The following is a 21,259-nucleotide window of genomic DNA, read 5'->3' on the forward strand; positions in this document are numbered from 1 at the left end:
ATCTCTTGCCGTGCCCCCGAGATTAGCAACTCTCCAATACAATGGGTGTGAGTTGTTTATCATTTACCAAGACAAGCTAATAAATTGCTAGCTCGTTGGCATCTTAATTATCTATTATCACAGAGCCCTTTATGAAAATAACTTATTTGAATATATTACGCTTTAAAACACAACAATCTTTTTCAAATCCTTTCTGTGGAAAAATGGTCAAAAGATCCCAAAAAGTGATTGGAATTCATCTGAACATATGAAAAATGACGGATAGGACAGGACCTACTTGTCCATACAGCCTGTCCCATACATCACAATACATACATACACCATCCTGAATCATATAATCTCCTGGGAGATACAAAAAGATAGATACAAAAACCCAGGCCAATTATAGAATCATAGAATCGTTACAGCACAGTGGGAGGCTATTCAGCCCGTTGACCCCGTGCCGGCTCTCTGCAAAAGCACTTCAGCTAGTCCCAATCTCCTGCACATTCTCCGTAGCCCTACTAATTGTTTCCTTCAGGTACTTATCTAATTCCTTTTTGAAAGTCATGATTGAATCTACCTCCACCACCCTGTCAGGCAGTGCATTTCAAATCATAACCACTCACTGTGTAAAAAGTTTTTCCTCATGTCACCTTTGGATCTTCTGCCAATCACCTTAAATCTGTCTACGCTGGTTCTCGACCCTTCCGCAAATGGGAACAATTTCACTCTATCTACTCTGTCTAGACTTCTCATAATTTTGAACACCTCTATCAAATCTCCTCTCAATCGTCTCTGCTTTAAGAAGAACAACCCGAGCCTCTCCAGTTATCCACATAACTGAAGTCCTTCATCCCTGGAAACATTCTTGTAAATCTTTTCTGTACCCTCTCTAAAGCCTTCACATCCTTCCTGAGGTGCAGTGCCCAGAATTGGACACAATACTCCAGTTGTGGCCGAACCGGTATTTTATAAAAGTTCATCATAACTTCCTTGCTTTTTTACTCTATACCTCTATTTATAAAGCCCAGGATCCCGTAGGCTTTTTTAACAGCTTTCTCAACCTGCCCTACCACCTTCAACAATTTGTGCACATATACCCCCAGGTCTCTCTGTTCCTGCAACCCTTTTATAATTGTACCCTTTAGTTTATTATATTACCTCTCCTCATTCTTCCTACCAAAATGTATCACTTCCCACTTTTCTGCGTTAAACTTCATCTGCCATGTGTCCGCCCATTGCACCAGCCTGTCTATGTCCTCTTGAAGTCTATCTCTATCCTCCTCACTGTTGACTATACTTCCAAGTTTTGTGTCATCTGCAAATTTTGAAATAGTGCCCTGTACACCTAAGTCCAAATCATTAATATATAACAAGAAAAGCAGTGGTCCTAGTACCGACCACCCCCTGGGAAACACCACTGTATATGTTCCTCCAGTCCGAAAAACAACCATTCACCACTACACTGTTTCCTGTCACTTAGCCAATTTCGTTTATATGCTGCCACTGTCCCTTTTATTCCATGGGCTTCAAATTTGCTGGCAAGCCTATTATGTGGCACTTTATCAAGTGCCTTTTGAAAGTCCATGTACACCACATCAACCATATTGCCCTCATCAACCCTCTCTGTTACCTCATCAAAAAATTAAATCAAGTTAGTTAAACACAATTTGCCTTCAACAAATCCGTGCTGACTTCCCTTATTTAATCTGCACTTGTCCCGGATTATCGTTTCTAAAAGCTTCCCCGCTACCGAAGTTAAACTGACTGGCCTATAGCAGCTGCATTTATCCTTACACCCTTTTTTGAACAAGGGTGTATGTAACATTTGCAATTTTCCAGTCCTTTGTCACCACCCCCGTATCCAAGGAGGATTGGAACATTATGTCCAGTACTCCACAATTTCCACCTGTATTTCCCTCAGCAATCTTGGATGCATCCCATCTAGTCCTGGTAACTTATCTACTTTAAGTACAGCCAGCCTTTCGAGTACCTCCTCTTTATCAATGTTGATCCTATTCAATATCTCAACTGCTTCCTTTATGATCACTGTTCCCTAAATGTTCCCCTTCTGACACTTGCTCCACTTGATCCACCTCATTCCTCAGCAATGCCTCCTTCCTCGTTGGGCCAGAAACGTACTGATCAAGAAAGTTCTCCTGAACACACTTCAGAAATTCTTCCCCCCCTCTGCCCTTTACACTATTACTATCCCAGTCTATATTAGGATAATTGATGTCTCCCATTATCACTACTCTATAATTCTTGCACCTCTCTGTAATTTCCCTGCAAATTTGGTCCTCTATATCTTTCCCACTAGTAGGTGGCCTATAGAGTACACCTAGTAGTGGAATGGCACCTCTATTGTTTCTTAACTCTAACCAAATAGATAATTAGGGGGCGTAAGTATTTGGAAAATTGTTCTCCATTCCCTCAGGTGATCAAAGCTAGTCCAGGAGACTACCCTGGCCCTGATCAATGTTACAAGGTACCTACCTCTTGTACCAGGTGATCTCCAGAAACTAGAAACGTCCAGCTCTCACTTGAAGAAATTCAATTAATCCACGTTCACCGCATGAGCCGGCAACCTGTTCTACAGGTCCACTATTTTCTGGGAAAAGAAGAACCTCTTGACATCTAACCTACTTCAGCCCTTCCATAACTTATAAGAGTGACCCAGGGTCCTCCCTAACCTATTCAGTTGAAATAATTAGTCTACACAAATATATTCTAGTCCTGTCATAATCTTATAAACCTCGATCAAATTATCCCTAAATCTATGCTTTTCTAAAGTATAGACACCCATCCCTTTGAGCCTATCTGGATGCTTAAAATGCTTTAAATAGGGAATTAATCTTGGGGCCCTCCTCTGTAGCCTTTCCTCAATATCACCTACCAGGACACAGTATTCTAACTGAGGGCTAACCACAGTCTTGTATAAGAATAAAAAGGTATGATTTGTTTTGTAGTGAATTGTCCTGTAAATATACCCTAGCCCCCTTACTAGGACTCATCTGACCACCAACTAGGAGTTTATCACAGCCACAGCAATAATAATATCTGATATTTAAACAAATTGATTTCTCTGAATAATAAAATCTATGTCCACTCACCAAACAGCCGTTGCCAGCAAGATATGAGAAGTGTTGTTAAAATAATGGAGGGGCGATTCTCCAAGCAGGACATCAGCCATTATATAACTAGCAAAGCAGTAAAGCATTGCGCACAACCATGAAGCAATTGGATTACGGCGGGACACATCCACTGATCCTGGAAAAAAACATACCAATCAGCCATTTGTACTTGTCATTTATCCTTTTACATCTGTTGTCAAAGGTGAGATCCCTTTTTCTTCTTCTGTCTGGGTCTCCATCACACCACACACCATTTGCAGCCGAAAGGACAAGCAATCTGTTCCCTGCTTCTTCCAATGCCATCCTGAAATTGCTTGTGCGAGAGTTAAGAAAGAAAGACTTGCATTTATATAGTGTCTTTCATGACCTTAGGACATCCCAGAGCACTTTGCAGCCAATTAAGTCAGTTTGAAGCATAGTCACTGTTGTAATTTTAGAAACGCAGCAGCCAATTTGCACACAGCAAGCTGCCAGAAACAGCAATGGGATCTTCTTTTATTAGTGATGTTGGTTGAGGGATAACTATTGGCTGGGATACTGGGGAGAACGTCCCTGCACTTCTTCAAAGTAGTGACATGGGATCTTTTACGTCCACCTGAGAGGGCAGATGGGGCCTTGGTTTAACATCTCAACCGAAACACGGCATCTCTGACAGTGCAGTACTCCTGGAGTTTGTGCTCAAGTCTCTGGAGTGGGACTTGAACCACCAACCTTATGACTCAGATCCACTGCTAATGGCTAGGTATGACTGTCCCCATTCCCTCCATTCAGGACCTAAAGTCTCAGTTGAGATTGGAAATCCAGAAGGGGATCACAAGTGTGAAGCTGTATTTCACTGTTCCCTGGAGCTGTGCACAGCCCTTTGGGTCTCCAAATCACTGTGCCAACACTTTCACATGTATTCCCCACCCCTACCCCATTTCACACTCATGTCAGTTCCAAGCATCCTACTTCAGTTTCGGATCCACAAATTGGCCACATGTCCTCTCTTCAGTCCTACATCTGCCTCTTCATTCCAGATAGTAGTTATTCCAGTCCTCATTGGTGACCTTGAGTGATAAAATCACAGGGGGGGATTTTAACCTCAAAAAACGGGTGGGTTGAGGTTAGTTGGGTAAATAAAGTGTTAAAAAACTGAATCCTGACACCAACTTCCAGTTTTAAAAGAGTCGGGGAGGGTGGGGGTAGGGGAGGGGGGGGGGTGCCAACCCGATCCCAGAAGGCGGGTTGGCACTTTAAATATGATAATGAGGCTGCTAACCTTGGATTTAACCTGCTTTGCAGTTTTAACTGTAGCCAGCCGCCGGCTGGGGTTCCCAGGCCTTGGGAATCCTGGCAGATGCAGCGAGGCGAGGACAGCCTCGGGGACCAATCCTTGCGGGCCAGGAGTGCTTCCCCCTGCTCCTCAAGCTCCCCCACCACCAGCCCTCCCCATACAAACCCTAGCCCTCTCCTGGATCGGTAAACGGACCCCCCAAGATCATACCCACCAACCCATCAACCCCCTCCCGAGGTCAGGGATTGGACACTCCCCCCACGATCAGACCCACCCCACCCCCGGGAGCGAGCCCCCACCATGGGGTCGGGGTCCGCACCTACTGGGGTTGCGGCCTCTTGTCCAGCGTTCCCCACCCGACTGGAAGCCAAGCCAAGCTGACTTCTGGGTCCTGCGCTCTACCAGGACCACTTCTATTAGATCTCCCTTTAACCTTCTCTGCTCTAAGGAGAACAATCCCAGCTTCTCTAATCTCTTCATATAACTGAATGTCCCTTACCCTTGCAAGCTAAGGTCGCTCACAATCACCAGGAACAGGAGCAGACCAGTGGGAGCCAGGCTGACATTGAACCGCTGAGCCAGCTGGAGAGTCGAGTGTTGGAGATCATTGGCTGCCTGGTCGTCGGCACCGTGGCCACCAGTGACGTTGACCTCGCCTTGTGTAAGTCATTTGAATGTCTTTCTTGTTATGAAAATGGAAAACATTTCCTCGTGTAGAAGATATTGCAATCAAATATCCCAAACAATGTTTTAATGACTTCAATATTGAAAGGTCTCTGTCTCCTTCCTCCCAAAAGACGTGTGTTGCAATTAAATTCAGTTAATTATTAAAATTACTCTGAGGGATACTTTTTGTTGGTTTTATGTAGAAATGTTATGTTTCTGATGTCAGTGAGCACTACTCTAATTTCTAGTGTTATTGATGTGATTTGCTGACTTCAGTTAGCATGAATTATTGAAAACCAATTTCCTTACGTGACTGCTTTTTAGCAAAGTACTATATTCATATGTGTGCGCGCTAGGTCCGTGCAGCAGAGCTGGTCTCCAGTCGTCATGGTTAATCCTTGCCACTGGACCAAGACCTAGCTCTGGCAAGCCCGTGTAGTGGCTGGTGTGCAACGGTCACCACACGTTAAAAAAATCCACGCACAGGCATCTTCCACCCTTCAAGATGTAGTTCGGGATCTGGAATATTAGGTCCTTCATTGAAACACGAGTGAACTCATCCCTTTTTGCCGTGGAAGCAAGTCATCCTCGCTTTGAGGGACTGCCTATGATGATGATGATGATGTCCCCTTAGGGACAACAATGGTATTTTCATTTCTAATTCCTCTTCTCACATCGCACTTCCCCAGTCTGCGTATCTCAGTCTGTGACCCTCAATCTGCGTCTGTCCCAGACTGTGTATCTCAGTCTGTGTCCCTCAGTCTGTGTCTCTCAGTCTATGTCCCTCAATCTGTGTGTCCCAGTCTGCATATCGCAGTCTGTATATCTTAGTCTGTGTTCCTCAGTCTGTGTTCTCAGTCTGTGTGTCCCAGTCTGTGTCTCTCTGTCTGTGTCCCTCAGTCTGTGTATCTCAGTCTGTGTATTCAGTCTGTGTCCCTCACTCTGTGTATCTCAGTCTATGTCCCTCAATCTGTGTGTCCCCCAGTCTGCGTATCTCAGTCTGTATATCTTAGTCTGTGTTCCTCAGTCTGTATCTCTCAGTCTGTGTATCTCATTCTGTGTTTCTCAGTCTGTGTATCTCAGTCTGTGTCCCTCAGTCTGTGTATTTCAGTCTGTGTATCGCAGTCTGTGTATCTCAGACTGTGTGTCCGAGTCTGTGTCTCTCAGTCTGTGTCCCTCATACTGTGTATCTCAGTCTGTGTGTTTCAGTCTCTGTCCCTCAATCTGTGTGTGTCCCAGTCTGTGTATCTCAGTCTGTATATCTCAGTCTGTTCCTCAGTCTGTGTATCTCAGTCTGTGTTTCTCAGTCTGTGTCCCTCAGTCTGTGTATCTCAGTCTGTGTATCCCAGTCTGTTTATCTCAGTCTGTGTATCTCATTCTGTGTCTCTCAGTCTGTGTCCCTCAGTCTGTGTCCCTCAGTCTGTGTATCTCAGTCTGCGTATCTCAGTCTGTGTGTCCCAGTCTGTGTCACTCAGTCTGTCTCTCAATCTGTGTATCCCAGTCTGTGTATCCCAGTCTGTGTCGCTCAGTCTGTGTCGCTCAGTCTGTGTATCTCAGTCTGTGTCCCTCAGTCTATGTATCTCAGTCTGTGTGTCCCAGTCTGTGTATCTCAGTCTGTTTATCTCAGTCTGTGTCTCTCAGTCTGTCTCTCATTCTGTGTCACTCAGTCTGTGTATCTCAGTATATGTCCCTCAATCTGTGTGTGTCCCAGTCTGCGTATCGCAGTCTGTATATCTTAGTCTGTGTTCCTCAGTCTGTGTTCTCAGTCTGTGTGTCCCAGTCTGTGTCTCTCTGTCTGTGTCCCTCAGTCTGTGTATCTCAGTCTGTGTATTCAGTCTGTGTCCCTCAGTCTATGTCCCTCAATCTGTGTGTGTCCCAGTCTGCGTATCTCAGTCTGTATATCTTAGTCTGTGTTCCTCAGTCTGTATCTCCCAGTCTGTGTATCTCATTCTGTGTCTCTCAGTCTGTGTTTCTCAGTCTGTATCCCTCAGTCTGTGTCCCTCAGTCTGTGTATCTCAGTCTGTATATCTCAGTCTGTTCCTCAATCTGTGTATCTCAGTCTGTGTATCTCAGTCTGTATTCCTCAGTCTGTGTATCTCAGTCTGTGTGTCCCAGTCTCTGTCTCTCAGTCTGTGTCTCTCAGTCTGTGTCTCTCAGTCTGTGTCTCTCTGTCTGTGTCCCTCAGTCTGTGTATCTCAGTCTGTGTATTCAGTCTGTGTCCCTCAGTCTATGTCCCTCAATCTGTGTGTGTCCCAGTCTGCGTATCTCAGTCTGTATATCTTAGTCTGTGTTCCTCAGTCTGTATCTCCCAGTCTGTGTATCTCATTCTGTGTCTCTCAGTCTGTGTTTCTCAGTCTGTATCTCCCAGTCTGTGTATCTCATTCTGTGTCCCTCAATCTGTGTGTGTCCTAATCTGTGTCTCTCAGTCTGCGTGTTTTAGTCTGTGTATCTCAGTCTGTGTCCCTCAGTCTGTGTATCTCAGTCTGTGTATCTCAGTCTGTGTCCCCCAGTCTGTGTATCTCAGTCTGTGTGTCCCAGTCTTTGTATCGCAGTCTGTGTATCTCAGTCTGTGTGTCCCAGTCTGTGTGTTTCAGTCTCTGTCCCTCAATCTGTGTGTGTCCCAGTCTGTGTATCTCAGTCTGTATATCTCAGTCTGTTCCTCAGTCTGTGTATCTCAGTCTGTGTATCTCAGTCTGTATCCCTCAGTCTGTGTATCTCAGTCTGTGTGTCCCAGTCTGTGTCTCTCAGTCTGTGTTTCTCAGTCTGTGTCTCTCAGTCTGTGTCCCTCAGTCTGTGTATCTCAGTCTGTGTATTCAGTCTGTGTCCCTCAATCTGCGTGTGTCCTAATCTGCGTCTCTCAGTCTGTGTGTCCCAGTCTGTGTCTCTCAGTCTGTGTTTCTCAGTCTGTATATCTCAGTCTGTTCCTCAGTCTGTGTATCTCAGTCCGTGTATCTCAGTCTGTGTCCCTCAGTCTGTGTATCTCAGTCTGTGTATCTCAGTCTGTGTCCCTCAGTCTGTGTATCTCAGTCTGTGTATTCAGTCTGTGTCCCTCAATCTGCGAGTGTCCCAATCTGTGTATCTCAGTCTGCATGTTTCAGTCTGTGTACCTCAGTCTGTGTTCCTCAGTCTGTGTATCTCAGTCTGTGTATCTAATTCTGTGTCTCTCAGTCTGTGTCCCCCAGTCTGCGTATCTCAGTCTGTGACCCTCAATCTGCGTGTGTCCCAGTCTGTGTATCTCAGTCTGTGTCCCTCAGTCTGTGTATTCAGTCTGTGTCCCTCAGTCTGCGTATCTCAGTCTGTGTCCCTCAATCTGCGTGTGTCCCAGTCTGTGTATCTCAGTCTGTGTATCTCAGTCTGTGTCCCCCAGTCTGTGTATCTCAGTCTGTGTGTCCCAGTCTTTGTATCGCAGTCTGTATATCTCAGTCTGTTCCTCAGTCTGTGTATCTCAGTCTGTGTATCTCAGTCTGTATCCCTCAGTCTGTGTATCTCAGTCTGTGTGTCCCAGTCTGTGTCTCTCACTCTGTGTTTCTCAGTCTGTGTCTCTCAGTCTGTGTCCCTCAGTCTGTGTATCTCAGTCTGTGTATTCAGTCTGTGTCCCTCAATCTGCGTGTGTCCTAATATGCATCTCTCAGTCTGCGTGTTTCAAGTCTGTGTATCTCAGTCTGTGTCCCTCAGTCTGTGTATCTCAGTCTATGTATCTCAGTCTGTGTGTCCCAGTCTGTGTGTCCCAGTCTGTGTGTCCCAGTCTGTGTCTCTCAGTCTGTGTCCCTCATACTGTGTATCTCAGTCTGTGTGTTTCAGTCTGTGTCCCTCAATCTGCGTGTGTCCCAATCTGAGTATCTCAGTCTGCGTGTTTCAGTCTGTGTATCTCAGTCTGTGTCCCTCAGTCTGTGTATCTCAGTCTGTGTATCTCAGTCTGTGTGTCCCAGTCTGTGTATCTCAGTCTGTGTCCCTCAGTCTGTGTATTTCAGTCTGTGTATCGCAGTCTGTGTATCTCAGTCTGTGTCCCTCAGTCTGTGTATTTCAGTCTGTGTATCGCAGTCTGTGTATCTCAGTCTGTGTGTCCCAGTCTGTGTGTCCCAGTCTGTGTCTCTCAGTCTGTGTCCCTCATACTGTGTATCTCAGTCTGTGTGTTTCAGTCTCTGTCCCTCAATCTGTGTGTGTCCCAGTCTGTGTATCTCAGTCTGTATATCTCAGTCTGTTCCTCAGTCTGTGTATCTCAGTCTGTGTATCTCAGTCTGTGTATCTCAGTCTGTATCCCTCAGTCTGTGTATCTCAGTCTGTGTGTCCTAGTCTGTGTCTCTCAGTCTGTGTCTCTCAGTCTGTGTCCCTTAGTCTGTGTCCCTCAGTCTGTGTATCTCAGTCTGTGTATCTCAGTCTGCGTGTGTCCCAATCTGTGTGTCTCAGTCTGCGTGTTTCAGTCTGTGTATCTCAGTCTGTGTCTCTCAGTCTGTGTCCCTCAGTCTGTGTATCTCAGTCTGTGTATTCAGTCTGTGTCCCTCAATCTGCGTGTGTCCTAATCTGCGTCTCTCAGTCTGTGTGTCCCAGTCTGTGTCTCTCAGTCTGTGTTTCTCAGTCTGTGTATCTCAGTCTGTGTCCCTCAGTCTGTGTATCTCAGTCTGTGTATCTCAGTCTGTATGTCCCAGTCTGTGTGTCCCAGTCTGTGTCTCTCAGTCTGTGTCCCTCATACTGTGTATCTCAGTCTGTGTGTTTCAGTCTCTGTCCCTCAATCTGTGTGTGTCCCAGTCTGTGTATCTCAGTCTGTATATCTCAGTCTGTTCCTCAGTCTGTGTATCTCAGTCCGTGTATCTCAGTCTGTGTCCCTCAGTCTGTGTATCTCAGTCTGTGTATCTCAGTCTGTGTCCCTCAGTCTGTGTATCTCAGTCTGTGTATTCAGTCTGTGTCCCTCAATCTGCGAGTGTCCCAATCTGTGAATCTCAGTCTGCATGTTTCAGTCTGTGTTCCTCAGTCTGTGTATCTCAGTCTGTGTATCTAATTCTGTGTCTCTCAGTCTGTGTCCCCCAGTCTGCGTATCTCAGTCTGTGACCCTCAATCTGCGTGTGTCCCAGTCTGTGTATCTCAGTCTGTGTCCCTCAGTCTGTGTATTCAGTCTGTGGCCCTCAGTCTGCGTATCTCAGTCTGTGTCCCTCAATCTGCGTGTGTCCCAGTCTGTGTATCTCAGTCTGTGTATCTCAGTCTGTGTCCCCCAGTCTGTGTATCTCAGTCTGTGTGTCCCAGTCTGTGTATTGCAGTCTGTATATCTCAGTCTGTTCCTCAGTCTGTGTATCTCAGTCTGTGTATCTCAGTCTGTATCCCTCAGTCTGTGTATCTCAGTCTGTGTGTCCCAGTCTGTGTCTCTCACTCTGTGTTTCTCAGTCTGTGTCTCTCAGTCTGTGTCCCTCAGTCTGTGTATCTCAGTCTGTGTATTCAGTCTGTGTCCCTCAATCTGCGTGTGTCCTAATATGCATCTCTCAGTCTGCGTGTTTCAAGTCTGTGTATCTCAGTCTGTGTCCCTCAGTCTGTGTATCTCAGTCTATGTATCTCAGTCTGTGTGTCCCAGTCTGTGTGTCCCAGTCTGTGTCTCTCAGTCTGTGTCCCTCATACTGTGTATCTCAGTCTGTGTGTTTCAGTCTCTGTCCCTCAATCTGTGTGTGTCCCAGTCTGTGTATCTCAGTCTGTATATCTCAGTCTGTTCCTCAGTCTGTGTATCTCAGTCCGTGTATCTCAGTCTGTGTCCCTCAGTCTGTGTATCTCAGTCTGTGTATCTCAGTCTGTGTCCCTCAGTCTGTGTATCTCAGTCTGTGTATTCAGTCTGTGTCCCTCAATCTGCGAGTGTCCCAATCTGTGTATCTCAGTCTGCGTATTTCAGTCTGTGTACCTCAGTCTGTGTTCCTCAGTCTGTGTATCTCAGTCTGTGTATCTAATTCTGTGTCTCTCAGTCTGTGTCCCCCAGTCTGCGTATCTCAGTCTGTGACCCTCAATCTGCGTGTGTCCCAGTCTGTGTATCTCAGTCTGTGTCCCTCAGTCTGTGTATTCAGTCTGTGTCCCTCAGTCTGCGTATCTCAGTCTGTGGCCCTCAATCTGCGTGTGTCCCAGTCTGTGTATCTCAGTCTGTGTATCTCAGTCTGTGTATTCAGTCTGTGTCCCTCAGTCTGTGTATCTCAGTCTGTGTCCCTCAGTCCATGTATCTGTCTGAGTATTCAGTCTGTGTCCCTCAGTCTGCGTATCTCAGTCTGTGTCCCACAATCTGCGTGTGTCCCTCAGTCTGTGTATCTCAGTCTGTGTCCCTCAGTCTGTGTCTCTCAGTCTGTGTCCCTCAGTCTGTGTATCTCAGTCTGTGTCTCTCAGTCTGTGTCCCTCAGTCTATGTATCTCAGTCTGTGTGTCCCAGTCTGTGTATCTCAGTCTGTTTATCTCAGTCTGTGTCTCTCATTCTGTGTCCCTCAGTCTGTGTATCTCAGTCTATGTCCCTCAATCTGTGTGTGTCCCAGTCTGCGTATCGCAGTCTGTATATCTTAGTCTGTGTTCCTCAGTCTGTGTTCTCAGTCTGTGTGTCCCAGTCTGTATCTCTCTGTCTGTGTCTCTCAGTCTGTGTCCCTCATACTGTGTATCTCAGTCTGTGTGTTTCAGTCTCTGTCCCTCAATCTGTGTGTGTCCCAGTCTGTGTATCTCAGTCTGTATATCTCAGTCTGTTCCTCAGTCTGTGTATCTCAGTCCGTGTATCTCAGTCTGTGTCCCTCAGTCTGTGTATCTCAGTCTGTGTCCCTCAGTCTGTGTATCTCAGTCTGTGTATTCAGTCTGTGTCGCTCAATCTGCGAGTGTCCCAATCTGTGTATCTCAGTCTGCGTGTTTCAGTCTGTGTACCTCAGTCTGTGTTCCTCAGTCTGTGTATCTCAGTCTGTGTATCTAATTCTGTGTCTCTCAGTCTGCGTATCTCAGTCTGTGACCCTCAATCTGCATGTGTCCCAGTCTGTGTATCTCAGTCTGTGTCCCTCAGTCTGTGTATTCAGTCTGTGTCCCTCAATCTGCGTGTGTCCCAGTCTGTGTATCTCAGTCTGTGTCTCTCAGTCTGTGTCCCTCAGTCTGCATATCTCAGTCTGTGTCCCTCAATCTGCGTGTGTCCCAGTCTGTGTATCTCAGTCTGTGTATCTCAGTCTGTGTATTCAGTCTGTGTCCCTCAGTCTGTGTATCTCAGTCTGTGTCCCTCAGTCCATGTATCTGTCTGAGTATTCAGTCTGTGTCCCTCAGTCTGCGTGTCTCAGTCTGTGTCCCTCAATCTGCGTGTGTCCCTCAGTCTGTTCCTCAGTCTGTGTATCTCAGTCCGTGTATCTCAGTCTGTGTCCCTCAGTCTGTGTATCTCAGTCTGTGTATCTCAGTCTGTGTATCTCAGTCTGTGTCCCTCAATCTGCGAGTGTCCCAATCTGTGTATCTCAGTCTGCGTGTTTCAGTCTGTGTACCTCAGTCTGTGGCCCTCAGTCTGCGTATCTCAGTCTGTGTCCCTCAATCTGCGTGTGTCCCAGTCTGTGTATCTCAGTCTGTGTATCTCAGTCTGTGTCCCCCAGTCTGTGTATCTCAGTCTGTGTGTCCCAGTCTTTGTATCGCAGTCTGTATATCTCAGTCTGTTCCTCAGTCTGTGTATCTCAGTCTGTGTATCTCAGTCTGTATCCCTCAGTCTGTGTATCTCAGTCTGTGTGTCCCAGTCTGTGTCTCTCACTCTGTGTTTCTCAGTCTGTGTCTCTCAGTCTGTGTCCCTCAGTCTGTGTATCTCAGTCTGTGTATTCAGTCTGTGTCCCTCAATCTGCGTGTGTCCTAATATGCATCTCTCAGTCTGCGTGTTTCAAGTCTGTGTATCTCAGTCTGTGTCCCTCAGTCTGTGTATCTCAGTCTATGTATCTCAGTCTGTGTGTCCCAGTCTGTGTGTCCCAGTCTGTGTCTCTCAGTCTGTGTCCCTCATACTGTGTATCTCAGTCTGTGTGTTTCAGTCTCTGTCCCTCAATCTGTGTGTGTCCCAGTCTGTGTATCTTAGTCTGTATATCTCAGTCTGTTCCTCAGTCTGTGTATCTCAGTCCGTGTATCTCAGTCTGTGTCCCTCAGTCTGTGTATCTCAGTCTGTGTATTCAGTCTGTGTCCCTCAATCTGCGAGTGTCCCAATCTGTGTATCTCAGTCTGCGTATTTCAGTCTGTGTACCTCAGTCTGTGTTCCTCAGTCTGTGTATCTCAGTCTGTGTATCTAATTCTGTGTCTCTCAGTCTGTGTCCCCCAGTCTGCGTATCTCAGTCTGTGACCCTCAATCTGCGTGTGTCCCAGTCTGTGTATCTCAGTCTGTGTCCCTCAGTCTGTGTATTCAGTCTGTGTCCCTCAGTCTGCGTATCTCAGTCTGTGGCCCTCAATCTGCGTGTGTCCCAGTCTGTGTATCTCAGTCTGTGTATCTCAGTCTGTGTATTCAGTCTGTGTCCCTCAGTCTGTGTATCTCAGTCTGTGTCCCTCAGTCCATGTATCTGTCTGAGTATTCAGTCTGTGTCCCTCAGTCTGCGTATCTCAGTCTGTGTCCCACAATCTGCGTGTGTCCCTCAGTCTGTGTATCTCAGTCTGTGTCCCTCAGTCTGTGTCTCTCAGTCTGTGTCCCTCAGTCTGTGTATCTCAGTCTGTGTCTCTCAGTCTGTGTCTCTCAGTCTATGTATCTCAGTCTGTGTGTCCCAGTCTGTGTATCTCAGTCTGTTTATCTCAGTCTGTGTCTCTCAGTCTGTGTCCCTCAGTCTATGTATCTCAGTCTGTGTGTCCCAGTCTGTGTATCTCAGTCTGTTTATCTCAGTCTGTGTCTCTCATTCTGTGTCCCTCAGTCTGTGTATCTCAGTCTATGTCCCTCAATCTGTGTGTGTCCCAGTCTGCGTATCGCAGTCTGTATATCTTAGTCTGTGTTCCTCAGTCTGTGTTCTCAGTCTGTGTGTCCCAGTCTGTATCTCTCTGTCTGTGTCTCTCAGTCTGTGTCCCTCATACTGTGTATCTCAGTCTGTGTGTTTCAGTCTCTGTCCCTCAATCTGTGTGTGTCCCAGTCTGTGTATCTCAGTCTGTATATCTCAGTCTGTTCCTCAGTCTGTGTATCTCAGTCCGTGTATCTCAGTCTGTGTCCCTCAGTCTGTGTATCTCAGTCTGTGTCCCTCAGTCTGTGTATCTCAGTCTGTGTATTCAGTCTGTGTCGCTCAATCTGCGAGTGTCCCAATCTGTGTATCTCAGTCTGCGTGTTTCAGTCTGTGTACCTCAGTCTGTGTTCCTCAGTCTGTGTATCTCAGTCTGTGTATCTAATTCTGTGTCTCTCAGTCTGCGTATCTCAGTCTGTGACCCTCAATCTGCATGTGTCCCAGTCTGTGTATCTCAGTCTGTGTCCCTCAGTCTGTGTATTCAGTCTGTGTCCCTCAATCTGCGTGTGTCCCAGTCTGTGTATCTCAGTCTGTGTCTCTCAGTCTGTGTCCCTCAGTCTGCGTATCTCAGTCTGTGTATCTCAGTCTGTGTATCTAATTCTGTGTCTCTCAGTCTGCGTATCTCAGTCTGTGACCCTCAATCTGCAGGTGTCCCAGTCTGTGTATCTCAGTCTGTGTCCCTCAGTCTGTGTATTCAGTCTGTGTCCCTCAATCTGCGTGTGTCCCAGTCTGTGTATCTCAGTCTGTGTCTCTCAGTTTGTGTCCCTCAGTCTGCGTATCTCAGTCTGTGTCCCTCAATCTGCGTGTGTCCCAGTCTGTGTATCTCAGTCTGTGTATCTCAGTCTGTGTATTCAGTCTGTGTCCCTCAGTCTGTGTATCTCAGTCTGTGTCCCTCAGTCCATGTATCTGTCTGAGTATTCAGTCTGTGTCCCTCAGTCTGCGTGTCTCAGTCTGTGTCCCTCAATCTGCGTGTGTCCCTCAGTCTGTTCCTCAGTCTGTGTATCTCAGTCCGTGTATCTCAGTCTGTGTCCCTCAGTCTGTGTATCTCAGTCTGTGTATCTCAGTCTGTGTATCTCAGTCTGTGTCCCTCAATCTGCGAGTGTCCCAATCTGTGTATCTCAGTCTGCGTGTTTCAGTCTGTGTACCTCAGTCTGTGTTCCTCAGTCTGTGTATCTCAGTCTGTGTCCCTCAATCTGCATGTGTCCCAGTCTGTGTATCTCAGTCTGTGTATCTCAGTCTGTGTATTCAGTCTGTGTCCCTCAAATTGCGTGTGTCCCAATCTGAGTATCTCAGTCTGCGTGTGTCCCAGTCTGTGTATCTCAGTCTGTGTATTCAGTCTGTGTCCCTCAGTCTGTGTATCTCAGTCTGTGTCCCTCAGTCCATGTATCTGTCTGAGTATTCAGTCTGTGTCCCTCAGTCTGCGTATCTCAGTCTGTGTCCCTCAATCTGCGTGTGTCCCAGTCTGTGTATCTCAGTCTGTGTCCCTCAGTCTGTGTCTCTCAGTCTGTGTCCCTCAGTCTGTGTATCTCAGTCTGTGTCTCTCAGTCTGTGTCTCTCAGTCTATGTATCTCAGTCTGTGTGTCCCAGTCTGTGTATCTCAGTCTGTTTATCTCAGTCTGTGTCTCTCAGTCTGTGTCCCTCAGTCTATGTATCTCAGTCTGTGTGTCCCAGTCTGTGTATCTCAGTCTGTTTATCTCAGTCTGTGTCTCTCCTTCTGTGTCCCTCAGTCTGTGTATCTCAGTCTATGTCCCTCAATCTGTGTGTGTCCCAGTCTGCGTATCCCAGTCTGTATATCTTAGTCTGTGTTCCTCAGTCTGTATCTCTCAGTCTGTGTATCTCATTCTGTGTCCCTCAGTCTGTGTATCTCAGTCTGTGTATCTCAGTCTGCGTGTGTCCCAATCTGTGTGTCTCAGTCTGCGTGTTTCAGTCTGTGTATCTCAGTCTGTGTCCCTCAGTCTGTGTATCTCAGTCTGTGTGTCCCAGTCTGTGTCTCTCAGTCTGTGTCCCTCAGTCTGTGTATCTCAGTCTGTGTATTCAGTCTGTGTCCCTCAATCTGCGTGTGTCCTAATCTGTGTCTCTCAGTCTGTGTCTCTCAGTCTGTGTCCCTCAGTCTGCGTATCTCAGTCTGTGTATTCAGTCTGCGTCCCTCAATCTGTGTGTGTCCTAATCTGTGTCTCTCAGTCTGCGTGTTTTAGTCTGTGTATCTCAGTCTGTGTCCCTCAGTCTGTGTATCTCAGTCTGTGTATCTCAGTCTGTGTGTCCCAGTCTTTGTATCGCAGTCTGTGTATCTCAGTCTGTGTTTCTCAGTCTGTGTATCTCAGTCTGTGTCCCTCAGTCTGTGTATCTCAGTCTGTGTATCTCAGTCTGTGTGTCCCAGTCTGTGTGTCCCAGTCTGTGTGTCCCAGTCTGTGTTTCTCAGTCTGTGTCCCTCATACTGTGTATCTCAGTCTGTGTGTTTCAGTCTCTGTCCCTCAATCTGTGTGTGTCCCAGTCTGTATATCTCAGTCTGTATATCTCAGTCTGTTCCTCAGTCTGTGTATCTCAGTCCGTGTATCTCAGTCTGTGTCCCTCAGTCTGTGTATCTCAGTCTGTGTATCTCAGTCTGTGTCCCTCAGTCTGTGTATCTCAGTCTGTGTATTCAGTCTGTGTCCCTCAATCTGCGAGTGTCCCAATCTGTGTATCTCAGTCTGCATGTTTCAGTCTGTGTACCTCAGTCTGTGTTCCTCAGTCTGTGTATCTAATTCTGTGTCTCTCAGTCTGTGTCCCCCAGTCTGCGTATCTCAGTCTGTGACCCTCAATCTGCGTGTGTCCCAGTCTGTGTATCTCAGTCTGTGTCCCTCAGTCTGTGTATTCAGTCTGTGGCCCTCAGTCTGCGTATCTCAGTCTGTGTCCCTCAATCTGCGTGTGTCCCAGTCTGTGTATCTCAGTCTGTGTATCTCAGTCTGTGTCCCCCAGTCTGTGTATCTCAGTCTGTGTGTCCCAGTCTTTGTATCGCAGTCTGTATATCTCAGTCTGTTCCTCAGTCTGTGTATCTCAGTCTGTGTATCTCAGTCTGTATCCCTCAGTCTGTGTATCTCAGTCTGTGTGTCCCAGTCTGTGTCTCTCACTCTGTGTTTCTCAGTCTGTGTCTCTCAGTCTGTGTCCCTCAGTCTGTGTATCTCAGTCTGTGTATTCAGTCTGTGTCCCTCAATCTGCGTGTGTCCTAATATGCATCTCTCAGTCTGCGTGTTTCAAGTCTGTGTATCTCAGTCTGTGTCCCTCAGTCTGTGTATCTCAGTCTATGTATCTCAGTCTGTGTGTCCCAGTCTGTGTGTCCCAGTCTGTGTCTCTCAGTCTGTGTCCCTCATACTGTGTATCTCAGTCTGTGTGTTTCAGTCTCTGTCCCTCAATCTGTGTGTGTCCCAGTCTGTGTATCTCAGTCTGTATATCTCAGTCTGTTCCTCAGTCTGTGTATCTCAGTCCGTGTATCTCAGTCTGTGTCCCTCAGTCTGTGTATCTCAGTCTGTGTATCTCAGTCTGTGTCCCTCAGTCTGTGTATCTCAGTCTGTGTATTCAGTCTGTGTCCCTCAATCTGCGAGTGTCCCAATCTGTGTATCTCAGTCTGCGTATTTCAGTCTGTGTACCTCAGTCTGTGTTCCTCAGTCTGTGTATCTCAGTCTGTGTATCTAATTCTGTGTCTCTCAGTCTGTGTCCCCCAGTCTGCGTATCTCAGTCTGAGACCCTCAATCTGCGTGTGTCCCAGTCTGTGTATCTCAGTCTGTGTCCCTCAGTCTGTGTATTCAGTCTGTGTCCCTCAGTCTGCCTATCTCAGTCTGTGTCCCTCAATCTGCGTGTGTCCCAGTCTGTGTATCTCAGTCTGTGTATCTCAGTCTGTGTATTCAGTCTGTGTCCCTCAGTCTGTGTATCTCAGTCTGTGTCCCTCAGTCCATGTATCTGTCTGAGTATTCAGTCTGTGTCCCTCAGTCTGCGTATCTCAGTCTGTGTCCCACAATCTGCGTGTGTCCCTCAGTCTGTGTATCTCAGTCTGTGTCCCTCAGTCTGTGTCTCTCAGTCTGTGTCCCTCAGTCTGTGTATCTCAGTCTGTGTCTCTCAGTCTATGTATCTCAGTCTGTGTGTCCCAGTCTGTGTATCTCAGTCTGTTTATCTCAGTCTGTGTCTCTCAGTCTGTGTCCCTCAGTCTATGTATCTCAGTCTGTGTGTCCCAGTCTGTGTATCTCAGTCTGTTTATCTCAGTCTGTGTCTCTCATTCTGTGTCCCTCAGTCTGTGTATCTCAGTCTATGTCCCTCAATCTGTGTGTGTCCCAGTCTGCGTATCGCAGTCTGTATATCTTAGTCTGTGTTCCTCAGTCTGTGTTCTCAGTCTGTGTGTCCCAGTCTGTATCTCTCTGTCTGTGTCTCTCAGTCTGTGTCCCTCATACTGTGTATCTCAGTCTGTGTGTTTCAGTCTCTGTCCCTCAATCTGTGTGTGTCCCAGTCTGTGTATCTCAGTCTGTATATCTCAGTCTGTTCCTCAGTCTGTGTATCTCAGTCCGTGTATCTCAGTCTGTGTCCCTCAGTCTGTGTATCTCAGTCTGTGTCCCTCAGTCTGTGTATCTCAGTCTGTGTATTCAGTCTGTGTCGCTCAATCTGCGAGTGTCCCAATCTGTGTATCTCAGTCTGCGTGTTTCAGTCTGTGTACCTCAGTCTGTGTTCCTCAGTCTGTGTATCTCAGTCTGTGTATCTAATTCTGTGTCTCTCAGTCTGCGTATCTCAGTCTGTGACCCTCAATCTGCATGTGTCCCAGTCTGTGTATCTCAGTCTGTGTCCCTCAGTCTGTGTATTCAGTCTGTGTCCCTCAGTCTGCGTATCTCAGTCTGTGTCCCTCAATCTGCGTGTGTCCCAGTCTGTGTATCTCAGTCTGTGTATCTCAGTCTGTGTATTCAGTCTGTGTCCCTCAGTCTGTGTATCTCAGTCTGTGTCCCTCAGTCCATGTATCTGTCTGAGTATTCAGTCTGTGTCCCTCAGTCTGCGTGTCTCAGTCTGTGTCCCTCAATCTGCGTGTGTCCCTCAGTCTGTTCCTCAGTCTGTGTATCTCAGTCCGTGTATCTCAGTCTGTGTCCCTCGGTCTGTGTATCTCAGTCTGTGTATCTCAGTCTGTGTCCCTCAGTCTGTGTATCTCAGTCTGTGTATCTCAGTCTGTGTCCCTCAATCTGCGAGTGTCCCAATCTGTGTATCTCAGTCTGCGTGTTTCAGTCTGTGTACCTCAGTCTGTGTTCCTCAGTCTGTGTTTCTCAGTCTGTGTCCCTCAATCTGCGTGTGTCCCAATCTGAGTATCTCAGTCTGCGTGTGTCCCAGTCTGTGTATCTCAGTCTGTGTCCCTCAGTCTGTGTATCTCAGTCTGTGTATTCAGTCTGTGTCCCTCAGTCTGTGTATCTCAGTCTGTGTCCCTCAGTCCATGTATCTGTCTGAGTATTCAGTCTGTGTCCCTCAGTCTGCGTATCTCAGTCTGTGTCCCTCAATCTGCGTGTGTCCCAGTCTATGTATCTCAGTCTGTGTCCCTCAGTCTGTGTATCTCAGTCTGTGTCCCTCAGTCTGTGTCTCTCAGTCTGTGTCCCTCAGTCTGTGTATCTCAGTCTGTGTCTCTCAGTCTGTGTCTCTCAGTCTATGTATCTCAGTCTGTGTGTCCCAGTCTGTGTATCTCAGTCTGTTTATCTCAGTCTGTGTCTCTCAGTCTGTGTCCCTCAGTCTATGTATCTCAGTCTGTGTGTCCCAGTCTGTGTATCTCAGTCTGTTTATCTCAGTCTGTGTCTCTCATTCTGTGTCCCTCAGTCTGTGTATCTCAGTCTATGTCCCTCAATCTGTGTGTGTCCCAGTCTGCGTATCCCAGTCTGTATATCTTAGTCTGTGTTCCTCAGTCTGTGTTCTCAGTCTGTGTGTCCCAGTCTGTATCTCTCTGTCTGTGTCCCTCAGTCTGCGTATCTCAGTCTATGTCCCTCAATCTGTGTGTCCCCCAGTCTGCGTATCTCAGTCTGTATATCTTAGTCTGTGTTCCTCAGTCTGTATCTCTCAGTCTGTGTATCTCATTCTGTGTCTCTCAGTCTGTGTATCTCAGTCTGTATCCCTCAGTCTGTGTATCTCAGTCTGTGTATCTCAGTCTGTATCCCTCAGTCTGTGTATCTCAGACTGTGTGTCCCAGTCTGTGTCTCTCAGTCTGTGTCTCTCAGTCTGTGTCTCTCAGTCTGTGTCCCTCAGTCTGTGAATATCTGTCTGTGTATTCAGTCTGTGTCCCTCAATCTGCGTGTGTCCTAATCTGTGTCTCTCAGTCTGCGTGTTTCAGTCTGTGTATCTCAGTTTGTGTCCCTCAGTCTGTGTATCTCAGTCTGTGTCCCTCAGTCTGTATCTCTCAGTCTGTGTATCTCATTCTGTGTCTCTCAGTCTGTGTTTCTCAGTCTGTGTCTCTCAGTCTGTGTCTCTCAGTCTGTGTCCCTCAGTCTGTGTATCTCAGTCTGTGTATCTCAGTCTGTGTATCTCAGTCTGTTTATCTCAGTCTGTGTCTCTCATTCTGTGTCCCTCAGTCTGTGTATCTCAGTCTATGTCCCTCAATCTGTGTGTGTCCCAGTCTGCGTATCGCAGTCTGTATATCTTAGTCTGTGTTCCTCAGTCTGTGTTCTCAGTCTGTGTGTCCCAGTCTGTATCTCTCTGTCTGTGTCCCTCAGTCTGTGTATCTCAGTCTATGACCCTCAATCTGTGTGTCCCCCAGTCTGCGTATCTCAGTCTGTATATCTTAGTCTGTGTTCTTCAGTCTGTATCTCTCAGTCTGTGTATCTCATTCTGTGTCTCTCAGTCTGTGTATCTCAGTCTGTGTCCCTCAGTCTGTGTATCTCAGTCTGTGTATCTCAGTCTGTGTATCTCAGTCTGTATATCTCAGTCTGTGTGTCCCAGTCTGTGTCTCTCAGTCTGTGTCTCTCAGTCTGTGTCTCTCAGTCTGTGTCCCTCAGTCTGTGAATATCTGTCTGTGTATTCAGTCTGTGTCCCTCAATCTGCGTGTGTCCTAATCTGTGTCTCTCAGTCTGCGTGTTTCAGTCTGTGTATCTCAGTTTGTGTCCCTCAGTCTGTGTATCTCAGTCTGTGTCCCTCAGTCTGTATCTCTCAGTCTGTGTATCTCATTCTGTGTCTCTCAGTCTGTGTTTCTCAGTCTGTGTATCTCAGTCTGTATCCCTCAGTCTGTGTATCTCAGTCTGTGTGTCCCAGTCTGTGTCTCTCAGTCTGTGTCTCTCAGTCTGTGTCCCTCAGTCTGTGTATCTC

At 47.1% G+C, this 21,259-nt stretch overlaps 1 protein-coding gene and 1 long non-coding RNA gene across 3 annotated transcripts in view; one reads left to right on the forward strand and one right to left on the reverse strand.

The window, feature by feature from the left end:
- The window catches only part of LOC139228744 (uncharacterized), a 64,244-nt gene that overhangs the window by 37,233 nt on the left and 5,752 nt on the right, over positions 1 to 21,259 (forward strand). The window contains exon 3 of one of the 2 annotated variants that reach the window (XR_011587609.1): positions 4,901 to 5,053. This is a non-coding gene — a long non-coding RNA (uncharacterized lncRNA). The remainder of the gene's footprint in view (positions 1 to 4,900; positions 5,054 to 21,259) is intronic. The other variant, XR_011587608.1, reaches the window with a different exon arrangement.
- Positions 1 to 21,259, reverse strand: part of LOC139228742 (trimeric intracellular cation channel type A-like) — a 64,830-nt gene that overhangs the window by 14,311 nt on the left and 29,260 nt on the right. Inside the window, exon 2 of the mRNA XM_070860061.1 lies at positions 3,096 to 3,252. Coding sequence (XP_070716162.1) covers positions 3,096 to 3,252 — 157 coding nt within the window. The remainder of the gene's footprint in view (positions 1 to 3,095; positions 3,253 to 21,259) is intronic.

The sequence above is a fragment of the Pristiophorus japonicus genome, chromosome 18, assembly GCF_044704955.1.
Source record: "Pristiophorus japonicus isolate sPriJap1 chromosome 18, sPriJap1.hap1, whole genome shotgun sequence".
Lineage (NCBI taxonomy): Eukaryota > Metazoa > Chordata > Chondrichthyes > Pristiophoridae > Pristiophorus > Pristiophorus japonicus.